This window comes from Haliotis cracherodii, unplaced genomic scaffold (genome assembly GCF_022045235.1).
Source record: "Haliotis cracherodii isolate W230 unplaced genomic scaffold, xgHalCrac1.p SCAF_4, whole genome shotgun sequence".
NCBI classification, from domain to species: domain Eukaryota; kingdom Metazoa; phylum Mollusca; class Gastropoda; order Lepetellida; family Haliotidae; genus Haliotis; species Haliotis cracherodii.
This window is the reverse complement of record NW_027266297.1, coordinates 21,997,702-22,017,167: the sequence shown is the minus strand read 5'-3', so window position 1 is coordinate 22,017,167 and position 19,466 is coordinate 21,997,702. Positions and strand designations below refer to the sequence as shown.

At 41.1% G+C, this 19,466-nt stretch overlaps 2 protein-coding genes across 4 annotated transcripts in view; one reads left to right on the top strand and one right to left on the bottom strand.

The window, feature by feature from the left end:
• The window catches only part of LOC139478776 (acetylcholinesterase-like), a 96,874-nt gene extending 92,466 nt beyond the window's left edge, over positions 1 to 4,408 (top strand). The window contains exon 11 of the mRNA XM_071261395.1: positions 161 to 4,408. Within this exon, the coding sequence (XP_071117496.1) occupies positions 161 to 548 (388 nt within the window). The 3' untranslated portion in view covers positions 549 to 4,408. The remainder of the gene's footprint in view (positions 1 to 160) is intronic.
• A 2,328-nt stretch (positions 4,409 to 6,736) lies between these two features.
• LOC139479223 (putative RNA polymerase II subunit B1 CTD phosphatase RPAP2) overlaps positions 6,737 to 19,466 on the bottom strand; it is a 20,610-nt gene continuing 7,880 nt past the window's right edge. For 2 of the 3 annotated variants that reach the window (XM_071262075.1, XM_071262076.1), the window contains exons 3-10: positions 18,711 to 18,809; positions 17,771 to 17,836; positions 16,395 to 16,522; positions 12,325 to 13,759; positions 10,885 to 10,988; positions 9,542 to 9,622; positions 9,188 to 9,256; positions 6,737 to 8,635 (exon numbers count right to left, since the gene is read on the bottom strand). In XM_071262075.1, coding sequence (XP_071118176.1) covers positions 8,485 to 8,635; positions 9,188 to 9,256; positions 9,542 to 9,622; positions 10,885 to 10,988; positions 12,325 to 13,759; positions 16,395 to 16,522; positions 17,771 to 17,836; positions 18,711 to 18,809 — 2,133 coding nt within the window. In that variant the 3' untranslated portion in view covers positions 6,737 to 8,484. The remainder of the gene's footprint in view (positions 8,636 to 9,187; positions 9,257 to 9,541; positions 9,623 to 10,884; positions 10,989 to 12,324; positions 13,760 to 16,394; positions 16,523 to 17,770; positions 17,837 to 18,710; positions 18,810 to 19,466) is intronic. The other variant, XM_071262077.1, reaches the window with a different exon arrangement.

The following is a 19,466-nucleotide window of genomic DNA, read 5'->3' as shown; positions in this document are numbered from 1 at the left end:
ATTCTCCTTCCCAAGGTTGTAAGAAGACGTATTGAAGTTTTAATTCCTCTACATGCATTGTTCAATACAGTTCAACACTATAAGAATAGTGTGGCTTATTAGTCCATTAACAAATAATCAGTTTGTTGTGACCTAACCCGTTTTCTTTCCTGTTTCACAGCCTACCATCCCTTGTCCCACTGAAGGAGTTCCACATGGCCCGCTTCACTGAAGACCAACCTCTCTTCACCCGCTTCGTGTCCTACGAAGATGGCCCGACGGTCATCGTTGACCACCACTTCAAGACAGAGAAGCTGTCCTTCTGGAACAATGGCGTTCAGGAGCTGTACCGACAGCAGTACAGAAACTACCTCGTGGACGGCGAGAACGTCGTCCGTCCCGGAGACTACATCATTACCCATACCTCCAATAGCTGGATTCTGATAGCCGCATGTATAGGACTGTCTGTTCTTACCGTCCTGTTGTCCGTGTGCTACTGCCAGATGAGACGTCAGGTCAGCATCCTCATCAGACAGAACAGTGTCTCCAGCGGCGAGAGGATGCTGTAGTAGGATTATACTATGTGTGATGGGCTCCGGGGTCACGTAGAGGAAGAGGAAGAGCAAGAACGAACATGAGTCGAGAACAGTGACAGTTTAGTTTTAGAGTCGACATGGTCATTCCCTGGGGAATTGTAATTCAGGGCAATTCAATGCAATTGGCTGATGACCATCTGTCATGGACTGGCATCACGTGTTATCCGTCATCCTAACATTTCACGTCATGTGTCTGAGAAGAAGACATTTCTATGAATATGTTATTGGCGAGAAATGTTGTAGTCGCTCTATGTCCACATATACGTACAATTGGATAACGTCACCTATGAAGATGAATATATTTTTACTCTGGTGACAGAAACGCTGACGGACACACAAACCAATGATATGTATCATGGTTGTAGCAACATGTGTTAACCACTGAACAGGGATATATGTAACTATATGTACCTCCTTGATATTGACCTGAAATGTACAACGCATATGATAGGGGTTGCCGTGCAACCCTACTGTCATTCTAAGTTGTCAACGCTGTTGTACACGTTTGACTTGTGTGATGAAGCTTATTATTCGGACCTAGTTACCCCCGGAGCCCAATCTTCTGGAGCCTGTGATGTTAATGTCGGATCGCTGTATCCATTCCCCATTTTATACACATACATATCCACACGTGTGTTCGCACATGGTGCATTCCAGGGTGATATTTCTGATGTGTTCATTGACGAGCGGTATGTGGGTGCGAAAGATGATACAGATTGGATATGGACATATGTACATAGCACATTATTTGTTGACTGTTGTTAAGGAATGTACATATCATTACCTTGTCAATATCAAGTATATTTCAGATATATTTAATGTGCATTGTTTGTGAAATTCGGTTTAATATAATGAAGTAAAATATACATGTAATTATTTTCAATGAAGGACGATTGCATGGAAGGTGGTCTTCAAAGAATTGGATTGTATATTTGAACATAAATATGGGCCCTTATGAATATAAAAATTTAAAGTGTTTTAGAGAGAAATAAGGGACATTTTTTTTAATTTGTTTTCGTGTCAATGCACATAAACTATCAACTGTAGAGAAGCAATACGTTCAGTGCATTTCTGAATCAGTATGCCAGGTCTCATCAATAACATTATAGTTTAATAAAACGAAATATCCAATCACTAAAGCAATAAATTAACATTTTGTTTTAAAATCAGCGAATATTTAACTTTTTTCGTCCTTAAATGATTTTTCAATAACTAATAACTTGTGATTATGATTAAAATGAATGCACATTTATTCTGAAAGTATGTGGATGGTAGAAATGACAGGTAACAAGCAATCTACAAGCACGAGGACCCATGTAAGACTCACAATGTTATTGTATATGGTTGGTGTTGTAAATTTCAGAGTGTCTATATTTCTTCTAGATGTACGTGTACAGTCGTAATCCAAGGTTTTGTAAGTTAAATATTTATACTTTTATATATTGCATATCATATGGATCTATTTCGTTAAGTGGTGACAATTCGTGTTATATCAAGTTTTGTGCTTTTATTTAACGGACAGTTCAAAAGTGGTCGTTGGGTTAAATTAATGCAGGAGATTAGCGATAGGAAGGCTGTTGAAGAAATAAACATGAACTATAGATATATAGAAAGTATTCATGTGAAAATCATGTGCAATCGTTGATCACATAAGTTCACGGTTATCGATCACTTGTAGGACCAGTCCGAGCATGTGACATAGGAAATCTTCGTGCGTGTTCATGCAACGAAGATTGAAATATTTGAAGCTTGCCAAGTATATTTCCATCTGTAATCAGGGCGACACCGTCATTGCCGCTCAGTTGTAGTCCAGAAAACTGTGATAGTGGGTTCGAATCCCGGTTCGCCCGGACTTTGCTACGGGACTTGTCAGCACCTTGCCCGTGCTCAAAGTAAATGTCTAATACCTGCATCACTTCCAGCTTTACTCACACATCAAACTGGAATGCCACCAGAAAACTGAAATACTGTTCAAAGCCTCGTTAAACGTTGAAGTTCATGTTTCCGCTACAGAGACATCATCAAAAATATACTGTGCTGTACATTTCCACCAGCCTTCTCTTGGTGTTTCACTGAAATTCATATACTGCCACTTGTAGGCTTAAGTACTTGACATAGAAAACAGAATTTTACATTGGATGTTCAAATTGTCAAATTTAGCTACGATACAATTTACTGTTGTTATCATCCCGAAGTCAAACGAACGTGAACTTATTTTTGTCTCGAAATGTGCTGCAGTATTCATTTATGTGACGGGTACCCATATCCCGAGGTATATACTATATGATATGTACCCTCGTCCTACATTATACATCTGTGGGGCGGCTATCTTGACCTTGACGTATCTGTGTGACGGGTACCCTCATCTCAAAGTGTATACCACGTGACGGGTACCCTCATCTCAAAGTACATACCACGTGACGGGTACCCTCTTCTCGAAGTACATACCACGTGACGGGTACCCTCATCTCGAAGTGTATACCACGTGACGGGTACCCTCATCTCAAAGTACATACCACGTGACGGGTACCCTCATCTCAAAGTACATACCACGTGACGGGTACCCTCATCTCGAAGTACATACCACGTGACGGGTACCCTCATCTCGAAGTGCATATCACGTGACGGGTACCCTCATCTCAAAGTACATACCACGTAACGGGTACCCTCATCTCAAAGTACATACCACGTGACGGGTACCCTCATCTCAGAGTACATACCACGAAACGGGTACTCTCATCTCGAAGTACATACCACGTGACGGGTACTCTCATCTCGAAGTACATACCACGTGACGGGTACCCTAATCTCGAAGTGCATACATGTACTATGTGACGGTTATCCTTATCTCGAAGTTTTACAATGTCACAGATACTCATATCTCGAAGTACATACCTCTCTGATCGGCATTCTTATCTAGAAGTACACACCTATGTAACAGGGACGCTTATCTCGAAGTACAAACCTATGTAACCGCTACCCATATCTCGAAGTACCAATATATAGCATAGTTCTTATTTCAAACACCGATTTATCATAGAGCGTACTTATTTCAACAAACAAAAGCCCTAACATTGTCCGAAAGTTTGGTTTGGTTTGTTTATTGTTTAACGCCGCACTCAGCAATATTCCAGCTATATGACGGCGGTCTGTAAATAATCGAGTCTGGACCAGGCAATCCAGTGATTGACATCATGCGAATCGATTCACGCAATTGGGATCGATGACATGCATCAACCAAGTCAGCGAGCCTGACCACCCGATCCCGTTAGTCGCCTCTTACGACAAGCATAGTCGCCTGTTATTGCAAGCATGGGTTGCTGAAGACCTATTCAACCCCGGTTCTTCACGGGTGTCCGAAGGAATCAAATTTCAAACGTCCACTGCATAATAATACATTAACGTTTCAGATGAATTTCAGGGTTATGTTCACCGAATCATCATTATATTTCCACCAAATTGTGTGACATCGTCAATGTGTGAAGCATCCGCGCCAGAGACCTTATAACCATTGTGTTAGAGAAGGCGGTGAAATAGCTTTGTAGCTCACCTGACTTGAATATCATTGAAGTGATTAATATAAGATCTGACAACAATAATCTATTTTCAAATATGAACGTGAACTTGTATACTGTATAATGTAAAGAAACATTTTTTTATTGAAAAGCATACTCACGTCACTGATAAATAACATTGTTCTGGCCAAGAAAATCATGTTTTAACTGACAAAATCGACTGCATGACGAAAGTCCAAACGATAGACACTGGTCAGGTGAGCTAAAGGTATGAATTGTTTTGCATATGATTTATTTAATTTTTTTGAGTATGTATAATGTCTGATGTTGAATATATTGTGATTAAATCGTTGAAAAATAACGCTTTGCTTTTTCTCGTCTTTTTCTTAAAAAATGATCAATTGTAACCAGGTGGAATAGTGAACTCTATAGCATGACGAGCGAAAGCTCTTATTTCAGCTATATGATGGCGGCCTGTGACAATGAAGGTGTCTGTACCAGACAATCCAGTTGTTGATATTATGAGAAACCGGGTACGTTGACATGCCAAGCGGGTACGCGGACACGCACCCGAGAAGACCCGGAGTAGAATAGGTCTTCAGCAACCCATGCTTGCCATAAAAGGCGACTCTGCGTGTCGCAAGAGGCGACTAACGAGGTTGGGTGGTCAGGCTCGCTGACTTGGTTGATGCATGTCATCGTATTCCAATTGCGTTGATCGTTGCTCATGTCAATCACTGGATTATCTGGTCCAAACTCAATTATTTACAGACTGCCGTCATATAGCTGGATTATTGCTGAGTGCGGCGTTAAACAATAAACAAAGAAACGTTGACACGCCATCCGGGTACGCTGACACGCCATCCATCAAGTTAGCGAGACTGACCACCCGATGCTTTTAGTCGCACGGCCGTCTATTCATTGGAGGTTTCATCTTGAAAGTGAATGAGTTAACCATATGTCTAATGCGGCAGTCAGCAATATATAGCAGCAATATCACGGCGGACTGTTAGATTATTGACCTGGCAAACCGGTGACTAACGGCATGAGCAACTATCTATGTCAATGGGGTACGCTGACGCAATCAATCAGGCAGATCTTTAGTTGAACGTCGCAGGAAAGCTTAAATTTAAGAGGTTGCACTTTGCGAAACAAACGTTCAAGGGTATTCTGCAGACCGATTATAGGGTATAGCTGGATTCGACCCCATGTTCATAAGATCCCTGCAGCTAAGGAACACAACTCTGCATAGCGAATTTCAACGCCTTAGACCACTGTGCCACCAATGCGCCAAGTTTACATCTACTGGTAGAGTGAGTGAGTGAGTTTGGTTTTACGCCGCTTTTAGCAATATTCCAGTTATATCACGGCGAAACCGGGTCTTCGGCGTCACGTGCAAACGCTTTAACCACGAGGCTACCCGACCGCCCCTCTACTAGTAGATATGAATCGATATTATTATTATTGTCCACTGTGGCTGAGTGGAAGTCACTAGGCGTATAGATGCCAAACTCTCCAACAGGAAAAATCTCCATGCATCTGTTTCATGTAAACTTACGAAGGGACTGAGGTGCGGTGAAATGGGGTTAACGATTATTGCACTTATCTAGCGACGTGCATGCACGTGTGTGTGTGTGTGTGTGTGTGTGGCTGCTTGTACTAGTCCGGACTGATGCCGATTTATAGCGCCAGCCCACTGACATACCATGCCGCAGTTTAACATGAATACCCGACTCAGACACAATATACTGACTCCGAGCTGACCAGTCCTTGTTTCAGCCTCTTAATGCCTAACGCCAGACAGGGTAACAACTAGTACAATCTTTTAACGTCTTTTTGTATGACGCGGCCGGGGATGGAACCCCGGACCTTCTGCTCTACGGGCGGACGCTCTATCACTTGACCAAGGAGGCGGTGACGAAGGAACTGAAATGGGCGCGTAAATATCAGGAGAAAGCCAAAGGAAGGTAAAGCCTCTACCCCAAATCTGACAGCCATTTTGAACATACTTCCTGTTGTCAGTGTCGGTTACAGGGCAGATAGTTCATATCGACCAAACCCATCGGGAATTCTGGTTGAATAGCATGTCGGCTTGGTGACTTCGTAAATTGCTTGTCATCGTAACGGTACCGAGTGTTTGAGAGTCTTTAACTGCTCCTAATTTATAGATGTGGCTTACAGGTCCAGATTAGATTATCTATCGACCACTGTCATATAGCTAGAATATTGTGGTGTGCTGTGTTACATAAATCTTATCAACCATTGAAACTGAAGCTTCTCTGGTCCAAGGCCACTAAGCGTATGACGTATGACCATTTCAGCGCTGATTAGATGGTCTAGGAAGAATTATGTAAATGTACATGTAAGTAGGCAAGGTATGGTTTTGTTAGCAATATTGCAGTTTCCTGGGAACATCTACCAGCTGTCTGGTCGCTGATCTCATGTCACTGGCATATACAGAGTAGGCATGTGGTGTGTAGGGGTGCACGCTCCCCCTTTCTCCAGACACCTTACACGTGACCTGCCCACTCAGTTATTACGTGCTGTCCACCACCCTACTCTTCTAACTCCTAGATCCACCTATTATGACATTTACCAACCACAAAGATTCTTCTCACCATGCAAAGCACACATATTTCACAGTTTTATTCATTCCACAAAATGCTGTACAAATTCAACAAAATTTCATGATTACATACAGTTATGTAGTTTTATTTTCTCTTATCACAGGAATCCGAAATTCTGATTTTAACTGAATTCATAGTTTCCAACAAACCTACATAGAGCAGAATTTTTGATGGTAACAAGATCACTTCAGAGTCTAACACTCAAAGGGAGGCAACTCCTGGACCCATTAAAAATCAACAGGGAGTCCACTCACCCTTAGCACTCTTTTACACCTTGTCCTACCATGCCACCTATGGAAAATACGCACAGCATGGCAGATGGTGTTATGGTAAAGACCTAACAGTACATGCAAAGACATGAAGTAGAGTATATGAGTCAGCTCACTATGGTTTTATATCACAGTTGGCATTATTCCACCAATGTAGCATGGGACACAAGAAAAAGGCTTAACACGTTGGGAATCAAACTCAGGCCTAAGTTGTGATGAGCTAATGAGTGAGTGAGTATGGTTTTACCCTGCTTTTAGCAATATTCCAGCAATATCACGGCGGGGGACACAAGAAATGGGTATCACACATTGTACTCATGTGGGGAATCGAACTCAGGTCTTCGGCATGACGAGATAATGCTTCAACAACTAGGCTACCCCACCATCCAGTGAGCTAATGCTTTTACCACTAGGCTTCCCTGATGACATAGCGTAAATATGGAAATTAATGCGACTGCCGACCCCCAGCCAAATCTGCGACTCAACATCAAAGCGACTCACCCCAACCCATCCCAGCCATCCCCAGTGGAATAATATATATCCTTACCTTAATCCAATCAAACTGCAAATAGCACTGCTTATTAGCGCTGATCATGAGTTGAGCACTTCCGTAAAAACAATAAACAGTGTTTTCCTAAAAACAACACACAGTTTATGTTTACTCTGTGGACTGGCATTAAGGAGGTTCAAAGGCAATAAAACAAGAGAACCAACAACAGTTGACTGATTGGTATGAGGAGGTGTCAACAAGCATGACATGAGTGGGTAGAACTCTTGACCCCAGCAGTGATAACTCACCGGATGACCATTGTGTAATTCAGATTCTTTGAATGACATTTTTATATACAATTATATATAATAAACCGTGTTTGTGTTTATTCAAGTTGGTATTTCTGCTATCCAAAGTGTGCAGTGAGGCTGTCTTATTGTTGACAGTCATTTGGAGACATACATGCGAAATTAGCAAAGACCACTGACATTTTTTGCATTTAATTCACACCTGTGTTAATTTCAAGATTTACAGTAACATGGATGAAATAAACTTGGATACACAATGCTTGATACAGCATTTTGGTTATATCCCAGCTTGTCCAAGTAACATGTGGGGGGGGAGGGGGGATTGTCAAATAATGCAGTTCATTACCAACATTGGTGATGCCAGTTAGCATGGGTTAGCATGGATGAACCAAGGATCATAATCTAGGTGAATGTTGGATTCAAACCAACTGCCGACAGACCTTGGCAGTCAAGGGATGCAATTCTGCACGGGGATTACATAATTCTTGACAACTTATACAGAAAATAATCATATGTCATCTCAACCAATATGTAAAAACATATCAGATTATAAAATAAGACTTATTTCTATTTAATATCTTTATAAGTCTTTATATGACAATTAATGCTTAACAGTAATTCAGAGGGTACTTCAATGATCAACCCCCTGAGTTTGTATCTGATGAAGTGAGGACTTCTCGGTGTACTACAATCTGAGGTGTCAGCTGTCTAGCTTCAGACATGCCAGCCATTCCACAACTTCATCCAGATCAGCAAGTGTATGGCCAATGCCAGTCAGAAGAATGTTGAAGTATTTAGAGGCTGACTGTTCTTTGAAGGATGCCTGGATCCTCTTCGACTTCAATGCCAGCCTACAGAGAGAATGGTGAAAACAGAACAGATGTCACAGCATCCTATCAGTACTCGTCATTCTGGGATTGTGTTATGAACTACAGCTATTAACAGTTATACCCAGTGTTAATGTGAAACCAGTGAATGAAATTTAACATCCACTCTAATCATTACAAATAGTTCTTCAAGAATAAGCAAAGTGCTTGGATCATGAAAATGGTGGGCAGATATCTCATTATTCTGAAGTTCCTGCAGATTAATTTTTTCATTAATCATGGACAGCTTAGTAACAAGGCTATGGAATCCAAACTAAACAGAAATAGATTGCAAGTTAGCATAGTAAGGGAATGGTCATTTATTATAGGGAGGTGTGGGATGGAGGGGGTGTGTGTAGGAAATAAAATAAAAAAAGTACCGGTATGACATTCATGAGTAGGAGTACAATTTGTCACACTACTCAAACAGTATCATTTTATCATTTATTCAGTGACAGGCTTCAGACATGAAGTAGTAAAATCTTTAACAGGAATATTTAACTGTATTATTACAGACAATGGTTGCTCTGGACTTACATCTTCATCAGGATGAATGCCACTAGGCTCCACTGTCCTGGCTTGAAGAGAATATTCTGACTTGTGAAACTGAAACCAAACCCACTCCACATATTCAACCATCAAGTCTCAATGTTCCACTGAGCTCAGTTTTCTTGATAATTTATAACTGATGTTGATCTCATAAATTCCAGGAAACTAATACTTAACAACATTAACGTGATTATACTGAAATATTTGTCATTTTGACTCAAGAAATGTTACACTGCCAGAATATTGCCATGAGTGTTGAATTAAATAGTTGCCATATGGTATCATCAAGCTACACGTACAGGTGCTGATATGATACATGTTCCAATTCAAGGGTGCTACTACCTGAATGTGTAGACGAGTTCTCGGAGGTGCTGCGACACATCTTGGATGGAGAGACACAGGGGAGACAGGAGATCGGGAATTCTGAAACAAATGGGGAGCGTTGAGATTCCTGGTCACATAACTGGAGTGAAAGTTGGTACTGATGTCATGTCACTCCCTGTGACTATGTCCGCTGTAGGTAACAGGCCAGAAGACAACTGTACTGAGGATCAGAGATGGGAATGAGGGATACATTCACTGTCTGGTGTGTCCTACACATTTAACCTACAGACTGACAGAGGTGGGTACGAGGGACACATACACTATCTAGTGTGTCTTACAGACCTGTACTGACAGAGGTGGGTACGAGGGATACATACACTATCTAGTGTGTCCTACAGACCTGTACTGACAGAGGTGGGTATGAGGGACACATACACTACCTAGTGTGTCCTACAGACCTGTACTGACAGAGGTGGGTACGAGGGACACATACACTGTCTAGTGTGTCCTACAGACCTGTACTGACAGAGGTGGGTATGAGGGACACATACACTATCTAGTGTGTCCTACAGACCTGTACTGACAGAGGTGGGTACGAGGGACACATACACTGTCTAGTGTGTCCTACAGACCTGTACTGACAGAGGTGGGTACGAGGGACACATACACTATCTAGTGTGTCCTACAGACCTGTACTGACAGAGGTGGGTACGAGGGACACATACACTATCTAGTGTGTCCTACAGACCTGTACTGACAGAGGTGGATACGAGGGACACATACACTATCTAGTGTGTCCTACAGACCTGTACTGACAGAGGTGGGTACGAGGGACACATACACTGTCCAGTGTGTCCTACAGACCTGTACTGACAGAGGTGGGTATGAGGGACACATACACTATCTAGTGTGTCCTACAGACCTGTACTGACAGAGGTGGGTACGAGGGACACCCACAACCTATAATGTGTCCTACAGACCTGTACTGACAGGTGGGTATGAGGGATACATACACTATCTAGTGTGTCCTACAGACCTGTACTGACAGAGGTGGGTATGAGAGATACATACACTATCTAGTGTGTCCTACAGACCTGTTCTGACAGATGTGGGTATGAGAGATACATACACTATCTAGTGTGTCCTACAGACCTGTACTGACAGAGGTGGGTATGAGGGACACATACACTATCTAGTGTGTCCTACAGACCTGTACTGACAGAGGTGGGTACGAGGGACACATACACTGTCTAGTGTGTCCTACAGACCTGTACTGACAGAGGTGGGTATGAGGGACACATACACTATCTAGTGTGTCCTACAGACCTGTACTGACAGAGGTGGGTATGAGGGATACATACATTTTGTCAAGTCTCTCCAGTACTATCTTCCTCCGTATCACCATCTGGTCGTGGGAGTCTACAGTCGGCAGCTGCACCTTCTGGCGGGGACTTCCTGCAGACTGCTGGACACAGGAAGTTAGAAACTCAACACAAGGAATGAATACAAGCAAAATACAAACACAAATTCAAGGTTCAAAATCAAGCATAAGAGTGGAGTCCGTGTCATAACCCTTATGTTTAAAATTTCAAATTTAGGGGGAACCTAGATTCATACAGTAGTGCAGCAAATCTAAAAAATCCCCCTTAATTTTTAGCACTGAAATCTGTAAGCATGGTAATCAGCTGGAAAGGATACAATAAAAAAAAATGTAATTTCTATTGACAAGTTAAAATGTGAGGTGAGAGACATTTTATTATTCATATTTTATGAACAAACTGTTTCAGGCAAATGTGATTATTTCTACCACAGACATGTTTTTTTGTAATGGCAAGTGTTATACAGTTATAGGTGCAGAGCGCAATTTCACCAGTTGTGAATATGTTATTGACACCAACCATGCTAACCACTCCAACTGATTATTGATTGTTGTCACGCCTAACTTTATTTTAAGAATGTCATCTACATGATGAAGTAAAGAAAGAAGGCAACACACATAGCTATTTTCCTCCTTTGTAGGTATGTGGCAACAACAAAATGATGCAAACCTAATTACTAATTCATTACGACAATGTATAACATTATATATATAATAAATATTTGTTTAGATTAACTTTTACTTCTGACAGAGATAAATTGTCAAGCGTAGGCTTAAAAAATTTAAAGAATTGGTTCTCAGACAATGACTTTTGAAAATATAGTGAAGGTGGGCGGTGTCTTTTTTTGCTTGTTCAAACTAGTATGTAACTAAATACACAGTTGTGCACCATCAACCTGGGAAAGGGCCTCCCCATATAATAAGCATGCAACTCCAATTGCAACTATAAGATGATTCTTTGTTTGTTTGTTGTTTTACACCGCGCTCAGCAATATTACAGGTATATGAAATTGGTGTGTACACAATCCAGTGATTAATATCATGAGCATCGATCCATGCTATTGACCTGACCACTCGATTCCCTTAGTCGCCTCTTAAGACAAGCATACCATGAGAAGCACAACATGAGAAGCACAGTAAAGCTGTCTACATGTAAAGGGAAGTAACTGCATAGATTCTAAGTATTAGGATTTTTTTTAAAAATGGAATTGGAAATATAAATGAAATGTACGGCAGATTATGATTTTTTTCAGCCTTAGATATAATACTGATTAAGCAACAAGGTCTATTATCAAAAACATTAACATGCATGAGACATGTTGAAGATGAGTATTTAGATACTATCAGCTTCTTTCATTTCTGACATGTCAAAACAATATTCATGAAGAAACTCCCAAAAGCTGCTACAGAACTAGGAACCCACCTGTGTGTTTTCAACTTTGTCCTTCGTCCCTTTTTTCCGTCCCCCCACAGACCCCCTGTAGAACTCCCTCACTCTCAGCTCAAAGTCTTTAGCCTCAGCTTCTATCTGCTTGTAGTCCGGTATTGGTCCTGATGCCTGTTTGTCATCTTCTACTTGCACTTCCCCAAGCAGGCTCTCAAAATCTTTCTCCTGATCTGCTACCATCTTGCACAGTTCGCCATACTTCTTGTCAAGCTCTGGCTGGTTCACAGCCATAGCCTCTTTCTCAACAACGCCCAAGAACTTAAGAGAGTCCCGTGTGACCCATTCTTCCAGCACCTTGGCAACTGCATTGAGAGGACGTAATGTGGAAGCTGGTGTTTTTGAAGTAGGACCTGTTCCTTTAGCTGGTGTCTGTATTTGTGACGGTGATGTTTTAGCAGGACCTGTACCTTTAGCTGGCGTATGTATTTGTGATGGTGATGTTTTAGCAGTAGGACCTGTACCTTTAGCTGGTGTCTGTATTTGTGATGGTGATGTTTTAGCAGTAGGACCTGTAACTTTAGCTGGTGTCTGTATTTGTGATGGTGATGTTTTAGCAGTAGGACCTGTACCTTTAGCTGGTGTCTGCCTTTGTGATGGTGATGTTTTAGCAGTAGGGCCTCCTTTAGCAGAGGCTGACAGATCTGTGATTAATACAGTGGCAGGATGGAGATCTGAAACTTTTGTTCTCTTTTCAAGAGACATATCTGTGATAATGTTTTCCTGTATCTTATGCCCATCCTCAATACAAGAATCGTCATCCTCTTCATCCGAGTCAATCACATTATGACCACTCTCTTTACTCGAAGAACCGGATTCATCCTTATCAGTTTTCTTGCCTCCTTCAGCTTCCTGAATATCTGCCAGTTGACCCAACAGATGCTTCTTTCTACTCAGTAGCCTCATCACATAGTCTTCTTTCGACTCTCCGTTACGCTGACCCTTAACCTCTGAACTTGCAACATGACCTTCACCTTCAGACACACCTTGACCTATTTTACCTTCAACTGTTGAACTTTCATCTTTAATCCTATTAATTTCCAAGGCACTTTGATCATTAGTAACCTTTTCTAATGTATCTATTTTCGCTGACATCGGACAAACATCCTTCACTTTCTCAAGTGTTGCCTCCCCTTGAGTACTCGGCTCTGAAAAGTCCACATTAATTCCATGAACCTGATGCACGTCAGCAACAGTCATGTCAGCCATGTGTTCTACAATGTTTGAGAGTAGGTTTGAAGAATCGTCATCTGTTTGGGGCTGGGTAGTTACTGTGCTTGATTCAGGACTTGCAGCTCTGTCAGGTTGCTTCTGTTTAGAGGAACTGATCTGGTCCTGCTTTTCTAGTTTTAGTACCTCCTTCTTCAAGTCTGTCTGTGGCAAGCTTAGCAACACCTCATCACCGACAGTACATCTGGATATGGAGGATAAATACAATGTTCAGAAAATGTTATTAACATGATTAAATATTTAAATAATTGCTAATAAAGGGATCGGTCATTTATTACAGAGGAGAGAGGATCAGGATCTGTTTATTGACACCCCCCTAATGCTTGTCCTATCTTTGGACTTTGGATGACCCTCCCAAGTCCCTGTACATCTTTTCCATGACACCCCCCCCCCCCTTGAAAAGACAGAATGCAAAAACACTTTTTTTAATAAAATGTCCCACCCCAGATTAGTCAGTCAGTCAGTCCTTGTCCTAGTTATATTAACTTAAAGTTGCCACTTCACTGATTCTGCTAAGGAAACAAGGCATGCAAGTTGGTTGGAACCATGTCTTGCAGGCTGTGTGACAGATATTATAGGAGAGCTTCACACCCTAACACAGAGTTTGTTTGGATGTCAGTTCCATGCAACAGAGGCACACCAAGTGTAAGTACGCAAACTGTATCGGGCTGATGTTGGTGGTCAGTACATCCTCTAGAACTTGCCTAAGTGTGACAGATATTATAGGAGAGCTTCACAGACTAACCCACAGTTTGTTTGGATGTCAGTTCCATGCAACAGAGGCACACCAAGTGTAAGTACGCAAACTGTATCGGGCTGATGTTGGTGGTCAGTACATCCACTAGAACTTGCCTAAGTGTGATAGATATTATGGGAGAGCTTCACAGACTAACTAACCCACAGTTTGTTTGGATGTCAGTTCCATGCAATATTGAGGAACCGAAAAGTTTGCTAACTGTATCGGGCTGATGTTGGTGGTCAGTACATCCTCTAGAACTTGCCTAAGTGTGACAGATATTATGGGAGAGCTTCACAGACTAACACACAGTTTGTTTGGATGTCAGTTCCATGCAACAGAGGCACACCAAGTGTAAGTACGCAAACTGTATCGGGCTGATGTTGGTGGTCAGTACATCCACTAGAACTTGCCTAAGTGTGACAGATATTATGGGAGAGCTTCACAGACTAACTAACCCACAGTTTGTTTGGATGTCAGTTCCATGCAATATTGAGGAACCGAAAAGTTTGCTAACTGTATCAGGCTGATGTTGGTGGTCAGTACATCCTCTAGTACTTGCCTCTGTGTGAGAAACGGGGTTCCTGGCCTGGAGCATTATGACCATGAATCATGCTGACAACACTGTGAACAATTACATTCTCAGCATGTTTTGTAGGCCTTCAGACAAAATGGACACTCAAGATTGCAAATTATATTGTTCCTACACTGAACATGCAACTCACGACCTGATTGTGAAGTAAGTATCTTTGAGCTACAAATGCTTGTTACCGTGGAGACGGCCAGCAGCAAGGGGTATGAGCCAATTGGGATTAATGAACAGTATTTCAGTTTATCGGTGTGCTAGGGTATGTTCATCTAGAGTGATGATAGACCAAGAAACATAATCCTGCCACGGATGAGGGACACAACCCAGCACAAAGCAATTTGTGTCAGCTTAGACCACTGTACCTGGGCTCGAAGTAATTCTTAAACCCTACTTGTCGTGCAGGGCAAGTACATATTATTTTGTACTATTCCTGTGATATTAACACTTGCCCTCTTAAATTTTATAAACCACAGACGTATATAGATTTACGTCTTTGTATAGACTAATAAAATTTCATGTTCTCAGTTTTATTATCATTTTCTGTAATTAATCTGAGGATATTTACGACAAAATTATTCAAAGTCATAGCTATCTACATTCATATCCGCCCATTAATGCAAACTAGCTCAACCATGTGTCTAGCACCGTTCGTTTTCGTTTTTAGAGTCATGCTGTTTTTGAAAACAATCCTTTCTTTGACCTGTTTGGTAATCAAAATGTGTTGTTTTTTTGTCAATCCTACCAACCTACAATTAAAATCATATCAGCCATTTCCCTAAAATGGGTTGAAACAATACATTGGTGCACTGATGCATCGTGAGTTTTCATGTGACGATACGATACACGATACCTTTTTACTGTTTCAATACAAGACATACACTAGCTGAAATATATTAATTACTACTCGTTTAATGACCCCTGGCATTCTTATCAGTCAGCTATAGGTAAATGTGTCTAGAGCTAGCTTTTCCTTTTGAACCTTTTGCTCTGAAATATTCACTGTCAAGAAGTTTCCATGCGATTTGAAGTAAATGTGTACCGTGATACGTATCGTATCGTGACCTATGTATCGTGATACGCATCGTATCGTGAACTTGCTGTATCGTTTCACCCCAAGTCAATATGAGCAGACTTTTCGAACCCTGTTGTAGCCCTGAGAGCATACTGACACAACCATGATAATACACTCATGTAACAATATCCACAGGATTCATACAGTTTTAACACGTTTTAGCACTTGCCTGTAAGTATTACAAGGTTTCTTTTCCAAGGCAAGACAACAACTGACAGTATGACCATGATAATTGATATATTATTTGTGTACATACTGTACTATTAGGGTTATTAACCTTTGCAAAACCTGGAACCATTTGCTAAGGGAGAGCATCTGTAGGTATTACTACTTGTGCATACAAGCTTCCCATAAGCTACATATTGGTACCCAAGGTAAAAGAGTCGATTCCACCATTATGCACATGCAGGTAGGCAACCAACCTCTTGGCTTGTACAGCTAGGAACTCAAAGTCCACCTTGGGTTCACGTTCCCTCGACCAAACTGGTGATGTAGACATCTGCTTCTCAAAGAACTGAGAGGCCTTAAGGCAGAAGTTACTGCAAAATTTCTGAAAAAAATAAAAAAATGGCATAAAAAAATGAAAGCCTCAGGAATTCCTACAGTGTACTTGTTGGTCCTGCTGTAGCAAACACAGATGTGAAGTCATTGGCAGAGCTATGTGAGGATATGTTTGTCTACCATGGACACTGGGTGATGGACGCTTCATATCAGGTTAAAATACTCGATCTGTACTTTGGAACTCTGTACCTACTAATATCAGGGAGTGAGTATGGTTATTCTAGTACAGTCGTGCCTCGTTTATACGGACACTTGCGTCATTTCACAATTCGTCCATATAAACGAATTTCTGTATAACTGAAACCAGCTTCTTACTGGAGGAGTTACTTCCCTTCAATTATGCAACTCATGACAGATGACAGAACAAACAGATACATCCACTAAATCTTTATTCATACACATTTCAAAAAGTCTGTCATGGAAGTTTGAACTTTACCACATTTTGAGGTTTGAATTTTAAACAATAATGTGTCACTTGGTTAATTGACTTCTCACGAATCAAAGGATTACCACCAGCGGAAGTGTATTGTCCGGATTCGGGGCACGACTGTATTAGCAATATCTCATCCGGGGGGCACCAAAAATGGGTCCACACATACTGGAAACAGGACCCGGGACTATCAGCATCATCAGGGACAGATACTTGAAAATATTGAGTAGGACTCCAGGTTTAGAGGAACCTCTATAAGTATATTAAGGCTCTGCTCTTCTATGGTCAACATCATATTTGCCTTTGACCACAAGTGCCTTGCAGCCCTCTGGGCCAGAGTGCTATACAACTATCTAATTTGTTGTCATCATCATAATAATAAAAACTTGTCAGCAGCAACCAGTTCATTGAGCCATGCAATGTACCTGGGGACATATAGGGTTCAAGATGAGGCACAGAGAGAGATTGAGTGAGGTTTAACTCTGCTTTGTAGTGTATTCGAGTTATATCCTTGCATGTCTGCTTAATGTTGGAGGAAAGCCTGAAGTGATGCAAGTATCAGACGTTTACCACTTGGGTGAAACCCACGAGCATGGTATGGTGGTGAAGAACCTAGAAACATAATCAGGGCAAACTCGGATTTGAACCCTCAATCATACGTTTCTGGCATGCCCCAGGGACTTAACTCTGCACAATGAATTGAGGCGTCTTCTACGACTGGGCCACTCGTACTGCATCAAGATGAGGCAGTGTAAGATTGATCAGTAATGATGAGTTAATGAGTTTTAGATAGTTACTAAAACCTACCTTCCTCTCTGTGATATCATAGACCATATTTGACTTTGTGCATATTTTGTACTGTTGTTTAGGAACCTGAAACAACACCAGCAGAATGTGTCATAGATATGTATGCAAGTCATGCAACCACTACATGAAACAAACAATCTCATTAAGATCAGATCTTTTACTTAAGATATACGATACCTCTGTGCCTGAAGATCTGACAACACCTCAATCGGGGTTGCATCAGGAGAACTTTCTCATCAGCCAATCAGTGTCGAGTGGGAAAACCATTAACACAAACATCTGATTTTGTTTCTCGAAAACAAATACAATTAGGAAATTCTGAATGCAAACACATAAAGCCACACTATCATATTGTGGTGAATATGTCATACACCATTCTTCAGTGCCATGGCATCGACACCCAAGAAGGTGTACTATCAAGGGTATATGACTTTTTGGACAGTTTGTACAGCTTAGATCAAAATTTCCAAATTGAGGTGGTTAAGCAGTGTTAAGAAATGAAGCTGAATCGTTTCAGAAAGTTGACATCTTCATTTTGATTGGGTGGTCAAATTCACTCAGCATGCTCAGGGTTCATCTGACATGATCTTCTACGGAGATGTCGTCAGATTTTGTTGAACCAGCGAGGTATCCTATCGTATCAGAGTATAATGTCTAGTTTTAATTATATTGATGTAATTGACTACAAAATATTTGCAGGAAAAAACATAATCGATTAAAATGGCACACATAGCTTAGAAATTCACAGGGCAAGAGATGAGGGATACTTGACATGATATGCCTGAGATGTCCTCGCATATTATGTTTGTCAAGACAAAACATGGAGGTCAAATTCTTACAAAACCACTAGAGCAGTTCCTTTTACATGGGACTACTTAAAAACAGTAGGAAATAAGAGTAAAATAAGCAAATTGTGTACAGGCCAATATAAAAAATTTACTTTGGTCAGCTTGTTGCTACAGATTGGGTAGCCACAGTCCTTGGCTATGGACCGTTCCTCAACCACATCAGCATAGTGACTGGTCGAAATCAGCTGACCCTGAAACAGACCACATGTATAATGCTACAGAGGGGATATTTCATTTAGCATGAATATGGAAAAAGTCTTCTACTGGTGTGGTCTTTTATACAACAAAGTACGTATATGACTAGTCATGTATAAAATTTCACTTTGTAGCCTTGGGAAGGCTCTTTACATTCATGATTGGCTCCTTAAAATACTTGTGCTTGATTGAAGTCTCTGGTCTGCCATCAAAGGGTGTTCCAGGGGTTCTAACAAAATATCATACAGGTAATTGATAATCTAGATTGTTCATAATATGAGGGATGTAATCAGACAACATGTGTTTGCCTGCTCCATCATGTACTAGACAATAACAAATCAGTGACACCTATCAGCCATGATCATGGGCAAGATAAACCTTCAATGTGCAAATAGATATGAATATCACAACAATTCAAGGCTCATGCTTGCCACATCAACGTGAAATGTCTTCTATACATGGAGTTGTTAATTCTAAGATTTACAGAAGGTAAGAAACAGGCAGGGTTCTCCCTGGAACATAACATGAAACTTTGTATACACATCAGTAAAGTGCTGAAGTGCCTTTTGCTATTCAAATCATATTTTCATCCTACTCTAGTGAAAATGACAATTGGACACATTTCCAGAGAATAAATTACAAAGTATACAATA